This window comes from Cyprinodon variegatus, unplaced genomic scaffold (genome assembly GCF_000732505.1).
Source record: "Cyprinodon variegatus isolate N-32 unplaced genomic scaffold, C_variegatus-1.0 Scaffold580, whole genome shotgun sequence".
Taxonomy (NCBI): Eukaryota; Metazoa; Chordata; class Actinopteri; order Cyprinodontiformes; family Cyprinodontidae; genus Cyprinodon; species Cyprinodon variegatus.
In genome coordinates, this window is record NW_015151033.1 from 320,218 (window position 1) to 339,883 (window position 19,666).

The 19,666-nt window shown below is 36.9% G+C and overlaps 1 protein-coding gene across 2 annotated transcripts in view; it reads left to right on the forward strand.

Moving 5' to 3' along the window:
* The window catches only part of LOC107095872 (cadherin-4-like), a 332,712-nt gene that overhangs the window by 113,261 nt on the left and 199,785 nt on the right, over nucleotides 1-19,666 (forward strand). For both annotated transcript variants that reach the window (XM_015392232.1, XM_015392233.1), the window contains exon 3: nucleotides 11,403-11,426. In XM_015392232.1, the coding sequence (XP_015247718.1) occupies nucleotides 11,403-11,426 (24 nt within the window). The remainder of the gene's footprint in view (nucleotides 1-11,402; nucleotides 11,427-19,666) is intronic.

Genomic DNA, 19,666 nt, shown 5'->3' on the forward strand with positions numbered 1-19,666 from the left:
AAAACAGAAAGGCATGCAGGTATTTACCCACCAATGTCAAATGTCCTAACTCATGAGATGTTTACATAGTTAAATGAAGCCACCTACTGGGCTGCAGCAATTAATCAGCTACCTCTACAACATTAACATTAAGCTCGAGTCACCCCATTAAATGCATAATCCAACAGGGAAATTGTTTTTTTTTTTGTTAAACGAGAACATGTAACAGCAGTTTCATAAAATATTGGATATATTTGATATTCAGTCTTTAAGAACAGTGAAACAATATAAAAACCTTAGATCAGTGCCTCTGATCAGAGTCTTAATCTAATAACTCAGATCAGAGGCACTGATCTAAGTTTCTAGATTGACAAGGGCACGTACTGCATCCTGATCTTAATATTTAAAAGGAATCAAATAACAGGTGTCATGTTTAATTTTCTTTGACAACAGTTTTCAAACACTCAGAAATAATTTTTCATGACTACAAACCCACACATCAAGCCTACTAAGCAAAACAAAGCAAGGACACGTAAACTTAATATCAAGCTGTTCTTTCATTGACTGCATTGACTTTTTGCTGGCACCTTGCTTGCATCTTGTTAAACTCTCGATAAAACACACTGTGAGGTGTTCCATGTATCTCGTCTCTGTATCTCCACAAGCAGTATTTCTAGCTGTTTTATATATTAGTCATTTATGTGTCGTGTGTATTTGATTTAAAGCTTTTACCAGACTTTACCCTGGTAAAAAACGTGCCGTTAGATGTTTTTCTTTTGCAGCTGTTAGGGTTAAAAAAAAGTCCTTATGTTTGGTTCTACGAAACATGATTAGAGGTTTGTCTGCTGGAATATCAGACATACACGTGCCCTAAGATAACATTTAGAATAGCATGGACAGCTTGTGGTAAAGAGGACATTGCATCTTCTTGTCTCAGCTAATCAATGTGACAGACATTAGGTAATGTGGATTTTGGAAGAGTTTTGGCTTTGTTTGTAGCAGTTTACAGCCAATCCTATATAAAAAAAATACCAACTGTTTCTTCTTGATAATTTCCAACCCTTTGGATGCCAGGATTATTGAACTACTTTTACAGGTACAAAAATGATGTATGCACTGAAATAAAACAGTGTTGTATTTTTATTTTTGACACAACAATGTCAGATGTGCTAACAGCCAGATACCAAATACCTTTATATCTAGCTAACAAAGCAGTGGGTTCACTTTCCACCAAAGCAAAAAGTGTTAATCATATTGCCAGTACTGCAGGGGTCGGGTTTAGATAAAAGCCTTCGCAATTGCTGGAATGGCCCAGTCACAGTCATGACCTAAATCTAAAAGAGATCTGTGAAAAGTCTGACTGAACTTAATCTATTTATTGAAAAAAGAGGAAAATATCAGTTGCCTAATATACTGAATTTATTACAAAAAAAAGAAACCATGTATAATTTTCCTTTCACTGCACAAACATGCAGTATTTTGAGTTGGTCTTTAACTTGATATACCAATGAAGTTTAGGCTCAAATTCAAATTGAAGACTTGTCTTAGTATTACCTGCATTCAGTCACCTCATTATGTGCCTCTGCTCCAGCCAATCTCTGTCAGCTCCTCATTCCTCTTCAACCAACCATGCTGCAAGTTCCTGCTTAGAGCTCTCTCAAGCCTAAGGTCATTAGGTCAAAACCTGCTTATGGTTCCTCGGACCCGTTTTAAAACCCAAGGAGACCGGTCCTTTAAAGCAGTGGCACCCCGTCTCTGGAATGAACTCCCCCTGTCCCTGCGCTCTCTGGACTCGGTGGATATCTTAAAAAAAAAAGCAGCTAAAAACACACCTGTTTTCACTAGCCTTCCAAAGCACATAGCTTATTGTTTTATTCCCTTATTTATTTTAGCTTTTATTGCATTTTATCTGTTTTTACTTGTGTTGTTTTTATGTTGTCATGTGAGGCACTTTGTGACTTTGTCCGTGAAAAGTGCTATACAAATAAAGTTTACTTACTTACTTACTTACAGTCTCGACCTCTCCTGGTCTTCAGCTGAGCTTCGACCCACTTCCACCCCATCCCCTCTATCATGCTCTCAAAAGTTCATTTAGACTTCCTTTTTCTCTGGCCTCCACTCCACCAGTGTCCGGATCCCGGGGGAAGGCATATCTAATCCTAATCTCGCAATGATCATCCAAGTTCACTCTTCTCTGTCACTTCCATGTCTTTTACCAGGGTTAGGGCAACAAAGAGCTGTAAGATTAATCAATAAATCTCTCTAATCGCCTCTTTTCTTGTACAGTATGTATGAGTCTCTCCAGGTTGAAAGGCTCCAGGCCCTAAAATGGTGGTATTAGTATGAGTACCAACAAATAGGGCAAAAGTTTATTCAACTATTGTCACCCATTCCAGGTAGGTAATAAAAAGTTCTACTGGATTCACTTTGTATTAGTCTTTTTCCTGCTTCACAAAGGTAGGCAGCAGCTTGACAAAACAATGATGGCAATTAATTTACATCCAAGTAGTATGCAGTTCTTCATATATAGACACACACATCGTATCGGCCAATGCTGCACAGCCATGTATCGGGGCCAAAAAATTCCATCGGCGCAACACTAGTTGAAATACAATTAAACTTCAAAGGGTTCCAAATCTTCCAAGGCACTTTAAACAAACATTCAAATGTGTGGTATTGTAGTAAATAAACCCCCAATTTATAATAGAGTTAATCATCTTTTTTGTTTTTATTCTCCTGCAGCACGACGGGTCAAGAAAACCTATGCTCCTTTATTTGGATTTTGTGTATTATAGCTAGTTGACCTTCACTACTGTAAATGTTTTTACCCCCACTCCGGCATTACTAGTGTCCAACAGAGAAGTGAGTATTGACAGTTGGCATCTTTGAAAAAAAAAAAAAAATGAAATACCCTTACCTCTTAATCTCAAGGTATGACTTCTGAAGCTGATTTAGAGACACACTGGTTGTCTGATGTGTGAATATGTTCACACTCTCGTGGGCTGAAATCTTGCCCAGATTTTACACTTGTCTCTAACTATGGCAGAAAGTCAAAGCACCATAAATCCCAAAGTTCTGTTCTCGAGTTTTCATCAATACATCCCCAGAGTGGCTGCTGCTTGGAGCACAGAGCACATACACAATATTTTACTCTGAAGAATAGAAGCTCTTGGTGATTAGGCCAACAGTGTATTGACAGTTTGGGTTGCTATGAAGCTTCAGCCCCCTACAGTTACCCATTGCTTTTGATTTAAAATGTACACAGAGAGACCAGCAAAGTGACCTCAAACATGCTGAAGATGCTTGTCCAGTTTTGTTCATCCACTCTGAAATAGGGTTGTCTAAAAAGTAATTTATGGAAGATAGAATTGGACGTATTGACAAACCAACCCATTTTGTATTCCATCAATAACATTTGTGCAGTCTTCTTTGAATTCAGTTATCCAATGGCTCAATAAAACATGGATTGAAGAACTGGTCTCATTCAACTACATTTATTTCTTTGCAATTTGTTTTAGCAAGTTGTTTTTAGACTCCATATCGACTGCAGAATGCATTACTTGACAGCAGGCAAGTAAACTGTGTTGAACTTTAAGTTCTAAACTAATTTTCCACGGTCAGAGCTGAGAAATGGTGCTTCTACAGCAGCTAAAACCTTCCGTTACCATCATGGCTGTCAAAAGAGGAAAAAGTTCTGTATCTCCAAGTACACCAGCTCCTGTCATAAATCACCCCATATCCTGCAGCAGAATATGCTCACATATTGCCAGCATGTCAAATATCATGAGGGAGAAATAAATGTGGTCAACAAAGCTCTGAAAGTATTTTCCTCTTTAAATCACAAACACCAGAGGTCCACAAACACTTTCTTAATATGTTGCTTTGGAATACGCTCTCAACATGTGGCCGAAGGGGAGTCATGACTTATTTCTGAGCAATTGTGTTTATGTAGCTGCTGCTCTAGACCTCATACAGCTTCAACAATACATTTGAACTTCTTATTTCAATCTTGACTCAAGGTATTGGTCGTATTTATAGTTGAACTGGGGGAAAATCATATTTAGAAATTAATTGTGTTTGGCAGCAGACTGTTGGTGGTGGTTGTTACACAATTGTTTGTTTTGAATCTCAGCTTAAGCTTCTAAGGAGTTTTTTTTTTTTCTTTGACACTTACTAAAAGGGTTTTCTTAAAGCATCGAACCCCCTCTGAACAACCAATTGTTAAAAAATTGGTGTGGTTTACTAGAAACGTAGAGACAACCCTTGATATGACATTTTCCCCCTATTTTTAATATGCAGTACACAAAATCGTGCAACATTTTGAAGCAGATCAATCCATTATGCAGGTAGGTAATTTGACAAGTTCTAAAACCATAAGTCAAACTAAAAAAGCACTTGGAGATTTTGCCCCGTTATTATGACTTGTGATACTGTAGCTAAAACATGATTTGAATCTTAACCAAATTTGAATAAATTGTTCCTTAGTATGAGGTGCACCTTTAGCAAGTTACCTTAAAAGCCTTTCATAATTTTTTTAATAAGGCCCTGCCTGTGTCTGCGGCATTTCTTTTCTGCTGTCCACTTCTTCATTTACTCTGCTTTCTTCTTTGATCAGCAGATCGAGACTTCAAGTAAAGTATGGCTCACCTTTCCTGTGTTTTTGTCTTCAGTATCTGTAATATATCTCTGGACTTTTTTTGGGCCAATGCTGAAGCTGCAATTAGTCACTGCAGCCACTCTCTGGTTTAGGAGGATCTGCTTGTTTCGCCAAATAATGTTAAAGAATCCTTACAAATATTCCTGCATCTAAATAATGATGTGGATCATCGCCGAAATTCAATAGATTGTTCCTTGGACTGAGGTTCACCTTTGTTAAAATTGTATTAAAATCCATCCATAATTTTCTAATTATCCTGTACACAGATGGACATACAAACAAACACACACACGCACAAACTCGACTAAAAACATAACCTCCTGGAGGTGGTACCAAAGAGGTTAGTTATTAAGTATTATGGAGTTGACATTTGTTGGATTAAGGATTTTTTCTCTAACCTGTCACTCTAAATACTTCATCCTTCCTAATTTGTCTTATTTGATGTTTTCCTTGGTTTAAGGTTTTTTGTTTCCTCGTAATGTTCTTTTACAAACCTCAGAGTTTCATAGCCATGAGGTGCAGATGTATATAGAACACATCTTAAAACCTTCCCTACAATCTATGTTGGTTTATTAGCAGCACTTTCCTCATTATTTCTTGAAAAATTGCTGAGAAAAATTGCAATTGGGCTGTTGGAAGGATGAGCCCTCTCAGCCACCTGTCTAGTGAGAAGCTGTTGGTCATTAAGTGGGCATCAGCTCTCAGCAGGTAAAAGTCTGAAAGGTTGACTTGCTTTGTCCAAATACCAAATGCAGTATAATTATACATACCTGTTAGTCTAAAAACATCTCTTTGAACTCAGGCCATACATAATCAGGAACATACAATTATTTCTTCCAGAAGAGCTCCTCTGCTGCATACAGCATGTCGCTGTGCTTTCTATTCAGTCACTTCAGTGTAACAATTAATCAGAATAAACATACAATGCTTGACAATAAGGCTTTTATATTCAGCACTAATCAGACAACTCATTAGGCAGTAATGAGCCATCGCTGCCTGCTCTTGTCGTGTTTGGGGGAACTTGGGTGCATGGGGAGAAGTGTTGGTGAAGGCAACACATAAGCACCTACACACCCATGCAGACACACACACAAACCCTCACTCCAGTAGTCCCACTCCAATTATGGCAGCATTTCACCCGGGAAGAAGCCCACTTACCCACTATTCACTTTATGAATAATTGATTGTTTGTGCCAGTGTTATATTTGTAAATACACGTTTGTTCTTTGATTAATAGTTTTCTAGACATACTCATTTGTTCAATTTGATTAGACTCTTAAATGTATTATTTATTAGCTGAAATTGCTCTATGGTTATTAGTCATCACGAGGGCAAGTAGATGATTTAGCATAAGGACACATCTGTACACATCTGTACGACAACAGACGCTGTCATATCGATCCACACTTTTTCACATCACAGGTGGCAGTGTGTATGAGAAATGTGGTGTGTTAATTGTGTGGTATAAGCATGTCTGAATTCTTTAACAGGTGTTTCCAGATTGCACAGTGATATGAACTCATACTTTAAACCAAATGGAGCACAGCCAGTGAGTTAGTCATTCTTAGATCCCTGTTTGTGACCTTATCAGCCTTTATAGGCATGAAAATTAGGTGTTAATATCCAAATGTAATCATATATATATATATATTTATTTATATATATATAAATATATATATATATATATATATATATATATATATATATATATATATCAATGTTTTGTGTCCTGTCTGGCAATGTAGCAATAGGAATTGGTGTCGTAATGCTAGAAAAAGCCCAACAGATTTTACTCTCATAAGTGGAGCATTATCGCTTTTGCCATAGTGTTCTGCTTGATTTATCTATGTAAATAGTTTAATTATGGTTTATGTAGGGAATAATTCATGTTATGTGGACACTACAAAAGAAAGCAAGAAAAGGTGAAAGGAGACGACAGCAGAGATTTACAAAGCTTCATCTATCTGCTTCATCATCTGCAAAGAGAGATGGCGAAAGAACAGCACAACCAGCGGATATAGAACTACAGACACAGTACAGCAACATACAGTATTAATCAATATGGAATGCATACAGTGGTAGTGATGAAAAACAATGGGTAAGCATGTAAGTAACCGGATCCAAGTAGGTGTTTGTGAGAGTGTGCTTGTGTTGTAGGGTTTATCCATGGGTTTAGAGCCCCAACCCCAATTTTGTCACTAATCTATTGGTTTAATAGTATCAATCCAGTTTCAGAACTCATAAAACCTCTCGGATGAGAGAAAAAAGTGCCTTTGCTGGGCAGACAAGTTTCTCTGGGAAATGTAAGGCAAGCGAAATGACATGAAACGTATACATTTTTCACAGGTTTCGTGTTCAATGTGAACACACCATAAGAAGCAATTATGTGTTGTTGTGCAACTTTAATATATTTATTGCCTGCCCCAGTAGGGGAGGTAAATTTGTTATGTAAAAAGATAATGTTTGGACTGGCTTATATTGTTCATGAACACGCAGCCTACTGGCTTTGTATGAGAACAAATAAAAGTGTGAATCCAGCTCAAATTATCAATCACTAGAACTTCCATTCAAAATATAATAGTTTATAACCAAAAGTAATTCAGCTTCAAGTCAAAGATATGTCAGTTGAAAATCCTGAATAAAAACTAGTGAAACTAAACTAAGCAACTGTGTTCAAAGAAGAAGGAAAAACATGGTTGAAAACCATAATCAATGAGATGATGTAATGATATCACAGTTTAGCTGGATTTTATGTTTGTGAACCAAAGTTTTGGGATGTGATCAAATTAGCTTTTAACTAATTTAGAGCAACTGGAATGTTTTCAAACAAATTCATGATGCAAATCCATGAGGTGAATTATTTGTCCAAACAGTGTTTTATTAAATGATTTGCTTAATCAGGACCCAATAACCTTTAGTTAATTGATTCATTACCTCCTCTGAGTGAGCTAGACATAAGCAGGTATGAGGATTCCAATTAAATTACTTTTGGTCATAATTTGGTAATCAAAATGTAATAAGCATACTGTATTAGAAAACATATGAATGTTAACGTTATCTCAGTGTTTAAGCAATTAATAAAATAAAGCTTGTTTTATCTTTATAAACAACAGTTGAGACATGTTACCATGTGTTCCATCTCATTAGCTTTGTCTTTACTCAACATATAAAAAAAAATCATCAAAATCCATATTGTTTAACTGGAGAATCTGTCCGTAAACTCTGTAGGCCTGTTTCAGACCTGCAAACTTTGGATGATCTGCATGTGGAAGGCTTGAGTTCTTCTCCAACTCTTAGCAGATTAGCAAAGTTAGACTGCTTACTCTGCAAATCAATAGCACTGATTTTCTCTTTGTTTTGTTTAAGCTCATGATCATTACAATCATGACCATAATATTGTAAAATGTGGGTGGCTGATCCATAACTTGGTTTGAATAATGAAGTGCATGGCAGAAATCTGCTTTATTAAAAAACCTAGTTTTTTGTATAAACTAGGTGAATTAGATCCAGACAAGACATGGACCACTGGTTTGAAATCTATTAAGTAGTGGAGTGCCAAAATAAAACAAGTGTGATTGTCAAAGTGGGAAGCCAAAAATTTGCATTAGGCCTCAAATACCAAAAAAAGTAACATGTATGTGTATTCATATATTTTGAATATATTCATCCAATGTCTTTCTTAACATGCAGTTTGGTAAACAGCAGCTAATATTAATTATGTAACACTCTAAAATGTTCTGTGCATTTATTTGGCTTGAAAGGGTAGAACTCTGTTCTCCTGTGCCTACATTCAGGATAACCACTTAATGACTTTCTGAAAATATGGAAAACAACATTTAGAATAATAAAATTATGATTGCAACATTTTTCTATTGCAGGATTTTTGTGTTACAATTAGGAGTTTTTAATATGCATCACTTACGTGTTTACTCAGAGTATTTGGCCATTTATGGTGAATTCAGTCATTTGCTGCGCTTCTACACTAGTTAGCCACCATGAAACACAGTTTTAATGAACACCACATTTCAGTAAAACAGATTTCATAACTGCCTTCCTCAGAGTGTCCAGTCATATTATAAAGGTTGCAGCCACTGATGTAGTTACTGGGTAAGTCTTGTAAGACATTTTAGCAGCCTTTGAAATGGTTTATCATGCCATCTTAACTAACAGAGCTTATATGTTTTAGAACACAGAACATTTCAGGGTAGATAACAGCCTAGATTTGAAATAGAAGCTTAAGTGTCTTTCTAAACATCATTGTGCCAGATTTTACACAGATTGTTTCATGTTTTCTTGCAGAAATTAATGAAAGATTAAACAGAAATGATACATTCTCTTTTATCTTTCATGCAGATTGCATTTACTGTACCCTCCATCTTCTTCTTCAACCCCAGTCGTAACCACCATTAATAGCAGGTGTTCCAAACTGGAAAATACGCTAATCCAAATTAGAATAATAAAAAATTATTTTTATGTTTGATGACAGAAAAGAGTGGAAAGCTCAAAATATATAAGTCTACTTTAGCATGCTCAGTCTGCTTGTTGCCTACTGGAAGTATATTGCTTCCTTGAAGGACATATCATCATCAGCATGCTTGAACAGCTGTTGTAAAAGATTTCCAGTTGCAACTGACATCAAAGGAAGGGTTTTAATTGGGGATTCAAATAGGAATCTACTCTGACAATAATACTGTATGTAAGCAAGGGGAGTAGGACTAAAGTATTATACTTAGGACTCAATGTTACTATTGTTATAAACATACTGTATAACAAGAAGGTACTGCCATCTATTTGTGTATAAATCAGCTTAAATTATATATTAATTTCTGTACGTATCCATTTCAATCTACCTCCTCTCAGCCTGAGTACACTTATACGAATGGTTGCAGGGAAATTCTGAAATACATTCGGAAAATTTCTGTATTTCCCCCCACAGTTGTAGTCTGTAGCTGTTCTCCTGTCTTTCTCTTTTTTTTATGTACAGCGCAATTATATCTGCTAAATACCTTGAAACCTGTTGCAAAGAGGTTGTGGACAGATGCCCGGCAACTCAGTAAGGGGGTGAGCTGGGTTTTTGCTAGTATTGATGGCTATACACGAGTGTGCTGGCTGGTGTTAGTGTTCTCCTCATAAGGACTAGGAGGCCAAGTGAGGAGGGAGGAATGAACAGCCCTGCTCTGCACCATATGCCAAATATGAGCTTGCCTGCCAATGTGTTGGGGATACTGGCAAGTGCTAGGACAGCTGAATTCTTGACAGAGGGAGATGAATAATTTAACATGTGCAAAGCTAAGTTCTGTGGATGGACTTAGGTGTCTTTATACATTGAAAAAGGGATTAGATGACATTGTCTGCAAGCATAACTGTTGTTTAGAAAGCACTGCAGTTTTCTGTTAGGTCTCTAAAGATGTAAAAAGCATTGAACCTTACTGAGGTAAAAGTAGTTGTTCAAAAGAAAGTGTGTCATGTGCCTGAATAAGCTTTTACCCTTGCTTAACTGGAGGTAGAACTGTATAACCACAGCACACATTGCTAATTTAGCCCACATTAGTTAGGTAAAAGCAGCATACTTAAATATACAATTGAATTTGTCAAATAGAAGACATATAAAACCATATGTGAGTTTGTTAACTTTGTTTTAGTTAGCTTACACATGCTTATGGCCCTTCATATTCATTGTAAGAAACAAATGAAACAAACTAAGCAAGGGAAATAGATTGTTTACTTGCAGAATGGAGCAAACTTTTCCATACCTGCTGTTAATTTGCTTTTATTGTCACATTGCATATAGGCTTTAATTCATCTAATTGGGCTTGTATGTGGAAGGTTAAACGTTGGACCAAGATAAAAAGTTGGACCAAAACAAAGTAATAAAAAAAGAAAAGGATGATCTAAAGTAAAAGTCTAGTTGTTTGTGCAAGTCTTTTGCAAACTCCAACATGTTTTCTTTGATAATTGCTTGATGTTTAGGCCTAGCCATTTTCCCTGTGACTTACCAAATTTTGTCATCCCTTTTAAAGATATGCATCCCCCAACATGTAACTGCCAAAATAATGTTTTGGTTTAGTTTAATTTGTTAGCTTTAGTCAAGCATAGATTGTGTTAAAAGTTTGATTTTATTGCCATCCAACCATATCTTTAAAAGAACAATAAGATGCTTATGGGTTCATTAATTAGTCAATACAAATACATGCCATGTTTTTTACATTTTATATTAAACACATATTGCATTCTTCACATTCAATTTCTTTGGAATATCACTACATTTGTGGCTGTAACAGAACCAAAAGTTAAGAAGTGCAAGAGTTGTGAGTACAACTGCAAGAATCTGTAATATGTTGCAATGTGCACAGAGAGAACTACACAATTCTCATAAATTTCATTGACAAAACGGAGCAATGAAGAGATCACATCAGGTGTTTGAAGATAAAGACATATTCTGCTGCCAGAGGGGATGAAATGAGAAAGAAGGAAAAAAGCAGCCTGCATCCTGTTTAGATGGTGTTGCCTTAATAATAGGCAGAGACAAATGTAGGAGGCTACAAGGATGTGACAGCAAATTTTCCTCAATAGTGACTTTATGTTCTGTTTATTTCACTGTCCTGCCACCGTTTGTTTCTTTCCATTAATCTTTACAAATTGATCTGCTGGTTTTTCTCTTTACCTGTGTCTTTAATATTGCATTGCCACTTTTCCTGAAACCTATTATGCTCTAATGATCATTGTCTGTCCCCCCCATCCCCCTCTCTCTCTATCTCTCTGACAGATACCACCCTGTCCAGCGAGCGTGGTAAGTACCGCCGCCGCTCACTCACTTGATTCAGAGCAATCTGTTTGTGGACTCTGCCAGTGATGGTGTGGTGTCTTTACACACTTTTGTGGAAGGAACCGTTCTCAGATGCTAGTCTCAATGGGGGCTTGGAGGGGTGGTTAGTGAAGTGCTGAGCCACAAAGACTATTTGCATCACCAAGAATCTGTTTTCCTATCAATCACATTGAATGTCACAGCAAATGTTTAAAACGAGGGTAGAAGCATCAAGTGAAAGCAATTATGAAAGCAGCATACACACACCCATGTGGCCAATCAGAATTTGAGTTTGGCTTATTTTCTCTGCATGCTTTTCTCTTCGACCTACTTAGTCAATTTACCCCCTTTTGACTCCAATAGTACTCAATAACAAGCCGAGAGGGAGCATGTTTTTTTCTCTTGAAGTGTTTTCAAATTTAAGGGAAACCATCTCATTTTACACTAAGCAAAAAGCGGATGGTTTTCCCCATTATGGTGGTCTCTCATTTTGAACATGCTTCCTGTTGTTCTGTGACTGCTGGCTTCCTGAGTTTGCTAATACTTTTTAATCCACCCATCAAACAACTGAACGTGAAAGTCCATCTGCCTTTTTTGTCTCTATAATTTGCAAGAAGAACTGTGAGATTGTTCATTGTTCAGATATCTGGACAAGTGTTCTGTTAACACATCTTCTGTACTTGTCATCAGCATAATGTTGTGATGAAGCTGGGGTAAAAGATACCCAGCTGAAATTACTGCAGGTGGTTAAGGTGATTGCAATCAAATTTGCTGATGCAATGGTATCAGTCTGTATAGTAGATAAATATATAGATGCTGTGAGGTTGGTTTGGAACATCAAAGACAAAGTGGGAAACAGGCATGTAAAGCTGCAGTTGAGATTAGGCCCTTGAGAGTGTTTTATGTGTGTATGTGCAGCTGAGGTATCATCTGCTTGCAGGTAGAGGAGGTGAAGATACACAGCACAGTGAGGCTGTGTGATCAATATTTCATTGCAGAACTAGCAACAATGTCCCAGGTTTTTTTTCTCTTCTTCTCAAACACAGCCAGGACTGAAGGTAAAGAAAAGTAAGAGGAAGCCAAGAAATACTGAGGCTCGTTTTAAGTCAAGGTTTTGATTTTCACCTGATTTCACTGCAGCTCCTATCACAGGTCGTGACTCTGGGCTCAGACGTAGGCCTCTGCCACTTACTGATAAACTTCACTTAGACCTCTAAATTAAATCAGACTTGTGACCTAATTAAACTTAGACTTGATTACACTACTCTCACACTGCAGGCCTTAATAATCAATTGCGAGTTTTTTTTGGGGAAGCCGATTATTTATGAGTGGTTGTTCATGTAGCCAAATAAATGCGACTTCTATCTCCTGTGTGACCTGCATTCACACAAGTGTCCCACATGCACAGTAGAGGACGCAATGACGTCACAAGCGAGCTTGCACTGTGTCTACGAAAGTAAAAATGTATATTAGTGCTGTAGCGCATCTAGCAGTCCTTAATTTCTTTCCCAACCCCAACCAGTGCATTAACAATAAAATATTTTAAAGAGCATTGAAAATAAAGACTGCTCTCCGCATTATCCTCCATCATGGTTGTTTTTCTTCCCGCTTCTGTGTAGCAAGATGCAGAATAGCTGCCTTTGTTAAGCAATAAGGATGTTTAGGTCGAATGAATGTGACCTGGCCATTCAGGCACTGGTCGTAATTAAAAAGATCAGATTCGTATCGGATTCAGGACCACATAGTCATGTGGCCTTGGTCGCATTGGAAAAAACAGATCTGTGTTGTTCAGACTGCCATGAAAGGATCTGATACAGGTCACATATGGCCAAAATAATTGGATTTGGGTCGCTTCAGGCTGCTGTGTGAATCTAGCTTAGTATTTGAATCGTATCCACAACCTTTTACTTTATTCAGACCTTTAAGCAAGTATTTCAATGTGCCACAAACCTCCAATCCAAGCAAACATGATTTATTAGCAAAGGATGTTTACATATTTTGAGCTGTGATTATCATATAAGTTGTTTTATTTTAAATGCAGCTTGATGGTAATGATCATGCATTTTTTTCGCTTTTAAAAAATACAGATTCATTCCATTCAAAAAACTTTAGGGCTGAAACAATGGATTTGATTAGTTGTGATTAATCTAATATTGAAATAACCATCAAAAAAGGAAAATATACATTTTGTATTAGAGGTTAAAAACCCTGTATTTTTCTGTGAAAATACTCTATCCAATATTCTGCAAGTGCTATAGCTTTAGCTTAACCTGGCTCAAATTCGCTAAAAATAATGTTATTATGCACCTCTTGCTATCCAGTTGTCAATCAATTACTTGAAAAAGTAATTGCTTAGCAAAATAATTGAATTATCAAATGAAAAATTATATAACTCAATTTTGTTGATTATTATTTCCCAAAATTACACTTTCAGGAAAGTAGAACATCACATAAGGGTTAAAAGAAAAGGGTTTAATTTAAAAATTTGTTGGACATCTGAAATTTATGTCTTTATTATTCACAAATATGCACTTAATACTTGGTTGGCGATCCTTTACCATTAATTGCCACATCGATGCAGCATGGAATCAAGAGGATCAGTCTGAGAATCTGCTGAGGTTGCTGAGCATTTGACTACATTTGACCTATCTGCATTATTTGCTTTAGTGGTTCTCATTTTGCTGTGGACAATGCCCCATAAATAATTTTCGGGTTTGAGGAGGTGAGTTTTTTTGAATAGTCAAGTAAAGTTAAACCATGTTGTTGTTTAAGAATATAAACAGGTAGGTATGTTTTGTCCTTGTTTACAAGTGTCTAAATGTTGGGAATTCAAATCAGCTTTACCATTAAGCTTGGAGCAAAGCATGAAGAGTTCATTAAACAAAGTGAATAAACACCAGCAGGTGACAAGGCTCTTCAAATAAACACTGATGAGGGAAATTCATATGAATAAAATATGCTTTGATTTACTATTCTCCCAAGGTTGTGGTTATCAATGCATCTAGAAAACTCTTTTCTATGACCTAACCTTCCAATCAACTTTCCATCTAGTCATTTGTCTCCAGCTAGATTCTTTAACAATTACTTTTTGTGTGGCATCAACCTTGAGGATGGTGCCAATGACATTCTGACATTCTGCTGGATCAGTCTTCTTTACTATTAAACAGCCCATGATACTGTATTTACAAAAAATACACTTCTGTATTAAAAATCTTGCTTTAATTAGCATTAGATACTTTTCAATTTTAAAACAAGATCTGGAATTGTCATGAACTGCAAAACAAACATGTAAATGCAGAGAAATACATTCTTATAAAATATTATATTCTATACCAACACAATCTAAATAATAGGTTTTTCAAATTACAGATAGATAGATTTACCAATAACACATGTCCTCTTTGTTCAGTTACATTTTGAAAAAAAGAAAAACATCCCTACTAAATATATATGGTACATTACACATAAAGGTAATTGCATATCAATTCATTATTACCTTGCCAGTATTCTTTTTAGTAACTAAAAGTTTGACCTAAACTCTTAAGAATGGTCTTATGAACATCTCTGGGTCCAACATTTACGGTAAATCCCTTTTTATGCTCTTCATCTTTGATTCCTTCTTTTCTTTTACTTTACAGTGAAGTAGTCCCATAGTGTGAATAATAATTTACAAGAAAAGGTGGAGCAAGACAGTGTAAAATAATGAGAAATTAAAAAGAAGTGAAAGTAATCAAAGTTGGGGCAAGGACGGTTTGTCCTTGCTCCCTTTCTGCAAAGCAGTCAGCAGTAAATAATCCAAAAGATTGCTCAGCGTTCAGTAGAGTGCACATTCTTTGCCTTTGGATTTCTTTTTCTGTCATACATACTTTTTCAGGAAAAAGGACCATATAATATACAGCATACCTGCCATGAAAACCACACAGTCCTTGACAACTCCTTTGTGTCTTGTTGTACTTAACAAGCTCTCTTTATTCCCCTAGCAGGGACAGGGTGTGTTCGGAGTTGGCTGATAGGCGTCCTCAGCCTTAAGTAGCTGCTAGCGCATCCTCTCCTGGCGTAATTGGCTGTACCTGAGGAGGGATGGCAATGTGTAATAGTCATAAAAAACTGTGCTTGGCTGGTTCTAGTGTTCTTATCTGCAATCTCATGATTGATTAGGTTTTTTTACTGCTAGCCGTGCAAATTGTTCAACCCGTATCAACTAAACAAAAAAACACCATAACCCTATCTTGGCTAAAACATGTTGCACATTAGATCTACCTTACTGTAGGATGAAAACTGATTAGCTCACATGACTCTCGTACTCCTTGGCAGTGTGACTGTCCCCTTATATTAAGCTGGGGTCCTCTACTCAAGGCCTAGGAGCATGAGGATTTTTCATTGTGTCCTAGCTGTCCATACAACTGTGCCATTCTGGATTGAGATGTCTAGTGCTTCTCCACATATCTGTTGGAACCACTTCTCCAGTGTGGGAGTTACTGTTCCAGCTGCTCCAGTAACCAAAGACACAACAGTTGCCTTCACCTATCAGGCTCTTTCTAGTTCTTCCCTGGTAGGTTTATCTTTTTTTATTTCACCAATTTCTCTTGATTTTTCCTAAATTTTCCATCATTTGGGATGGCTGCATCAGTTGAAACAACTCTTCTCTGCTGCTTAAGGCCCTGTCACACCTTGCAGAATTAGCCAGCATATGCCTGACATCCCAAAATCTCATTAAACGCTGGCATATGCTGAACTTTCTATGAATTTTTAAATTTTGGGCGTATGTGTAGTGTAATTTATAAAGAGTCCAGGGCATCCAATTACAGCCTGACTTATGCATAACGCATGGCAGCGTAATGCCCATAAAATTATGCACAAGCCAGTGTCCTGAGGGTGGCAGCAATGCGCCCAAAGGTGCCTGATATGCATAAAAAGATGTCTTTGATCACAGCATTTACCTAGCAGCTGTTTACCGCTGTCGCAGCAGATTCAGTGTTATATCTGCTTGGTAGTTTGTTGGTCATGGGTGTGAACACAGGGAGGATCCATCACACTCACCCTCTCGTTCACCCTATGATGCGGTCTGGAGGAGAACTGACTGTTTCCTCCTGTGAACTCCCTTTTATACCAAAACGCTGACAATACACCACTATACAGTAGCTGTACTTTAGAAACCCGCTCCGAAGTTATCTGGCACACGTCAAATCTGTTGATATGCATTGGAGATAAGTTCTTGATAAGTTACGCATAAGTTATACACAAGTTACTCATAGGTTTTGGATAAGCTAGACACCATGACTTATGAGTAACTTACACTTGACGTATGTCAACAATCAGATAACCTACATTTAACTTCTGTCCCACGTATAGAATACTCTGGCATACATCAACAAATGTTCAGTATGCCAGTGTGTTTCAGCGTGCTTCATCGTACTTTAGTGTACTCATAACTTATACAAAACGTACCTATAACTCATCCAACATGTCCCAGCTCTTTTGCCTGATTTTTTTGTACGTTAGGCATACGTCGGTCTATCATCTGCCATTGTCATTTATTGTAATGTCCAGTTGGTTGGTCACTATCATTTTGTCTGTTTGTATATAGAAGTCTCACAATATCTTTTCTCCGTCCACAAAAGAACACAAGAAACTGTATAAATACCAAGGACTCAGGGAAAGGTTCAAGGAATACCTGAAAAAAGCCTGGCAGGTGAAGGCAAATGTGGTACCTGTGGTCATCAGAGCTCTTGAAGTAATAATCCTCACCCTGGGGAAGTGGCTCCAGCAGATACTCGGAGAAACATCAGACATCTCAGTCACATCTATCAAAACGACTGCACCTCTGCTGCTTAGCAATAATTATAAAGCTAACTTGGCAGGGCATTTTTTCTGTTTGTATCTTTAAGTCTCACAGCATCATATCTCTGTCATTGGTCTTTGGTAGTTGACTTCCATTTTGACTTTTTGATCTGCAGTTCATTCTTAAATATATAGAAAGCTGATAGTTGTTTGTGAGTCTATACAGTATATTATTATTATATTATATATAAGTCCAAGACAAATAGAAATGACAATGTTATTAAAGTCTGTAGGAAAATTAAGTGTCCTCTATTTCTAAATAGCTCAAGGCAAACTCAATACAAAGAATTATTGGGAACAGCTGTCTTAATGGCAGGTGCAAATCAACAGCTCTCAGCATTTGGTTTGTGGGAAATCATGACTAAAACAAACAGGCTCAGTGAAGACCTGGGACTTTGTGCTGTGGTTGGGAACTAAAACTATGTCAGACCTTGATATCAATTAGGACATCTTCCTGTTCCTGCAAGCACAATAAATTAAAAAGCTAATGAAAAAGCTTAACAATGTAAAGTTGTTTTTATTGATAAACTATTAGGCCATTATCAGTGATGAAAAATATGCACTATACCTATATACTGCACAGTCCCCTTTCCTGTCTCTTCTTCGTCACTGGTTTTAAGTAGCTGCTGTAGCTGAATAACTACTAATGGGTTATCCACTGTCTCCAAAACAAAATCAACAACAGGAGTTAATGTACCAAAGCCCCCTGAGGCCAACATAACCAGTGACGAGGCCTGACAGTGCAAAAAGTAGAGCCATTAAAGAGGTCCAACTGTCTTCAAATGTGTCAGTGAGTTTTTTTTTTCTCAGTGCTTAATTGTGGCTGGATGTTTTTCTCCCCAGATCCTACAAATATCTTCTGCACCATGTTTTGGATTTGCTGTTACTATCTTTTATCTGTAATCTGATGTCTCTATTAGGGTTGATTTTTTCTTTGGACAGAATCAGATATACTGACTTTTTTTATATATTTGATATAAGTTAAAAGTAGGTTTAGTTCAAGTCTCACAGAAATCTAAGGAAGACACATTGTTTTATATTGTTTCCATCAAATTCCTTTGCAGGTAGAATTCCTGACTATTTGAACAAATCTTCTTTAAACCTTGGTGAAGCGTGCAGCCTCCTCTGCCTCACTTTCCCCTCAGTACCAATTAAAGCTGTTTTGCTACAGTGAATCTCGGGTTGATGAAGACAGCCACTAAGAGCTCTTGAAGTAAAGTCACGCAGTAGCTATGTGGTGGATGCTTTGTGCAATAAGCATGAAGGAAAACAAACAAGCATTGAAATTGCACTTTTTTTCTCACCATTTTAAGCCATTCCTAATTTTTCACATTCTTCCTAAAAAATTTCAAACCTGCTAGAAACAAGCAAGGATGTAAAATCTGTTTCTTTTTTTTCCCTTCCATACTATATATCCAGTGCCATGGAGACAACAAGTATTACTGTGGAAAGGGAAGAAAAAAAATTAAAAGAACTGCTGGAAGCTGCTTGATCTCACGGCTTCGACCAACTCTCCCAGCTGAATGGAAACAAGCTTTGCTCTGGCCTTTCTGCTACAAAGGCTGAGACGGGGTAGAGAGCCGAGGCACAGAGGACACTGCCTAATGGCTACGAGTCTGGCTTTTCCCACAGGATTACATGTTTGAGAAAGATAAAGTTTGATCTATATTTCTTTTCCAAGAGAAAAGGCTTCTTTTTTGTGATGCAGATGAGAGCAGACAGGAAAACCTTCTGAACCAGCAAGCTCTAAGGCAGAGTGCTGAAGTTCAGAGACTACAGATGAAGAAATGTGAAGGGCTTGTTTCACTTTAAATTTATCTGAGGGTTGCTTCGATTAAAATTTTGTGTTCGATTTTTTACAGTACAGACCCTTTAAAGGTTGATCTGCCTGTTCGTGTTTTAACCAATTAAAGTCCCCCATGTGAAAAAGATCTTGCAGTTAAACACAGTTTGTTGACTTTACTCAGTAGGGTAAAACATTTTTACAGAGTTTAGGATTGTATAAAATTTTATTGGAATTAAAGGCTTAGTTGTGCATTAATTTTAGATTGTCCTGTTAAACATCCGACCCATATATTGTTTTAAATGCTTAAAAAAGATTTTTTCTTTCAGACAAAAGGGCTAGACCTATGAAAGTGTGACGCTCTGTAATCTTGATCAAGATCAATAAAAAGCAATGGTGTCCAGGACAAAAAAGTTTTGATCACTTTCAAGGTCATAGCTACAATTTTTTTCATCAAAATAATTCATTTAAAAAGAAATACATATATAGAACATATTCATTTTAAACAAAAATATAAATACCGGTATACATTTTTAAAATTTTGGCAGATCTAAATATATATATATATATATATATATATATATATATATATATATATATA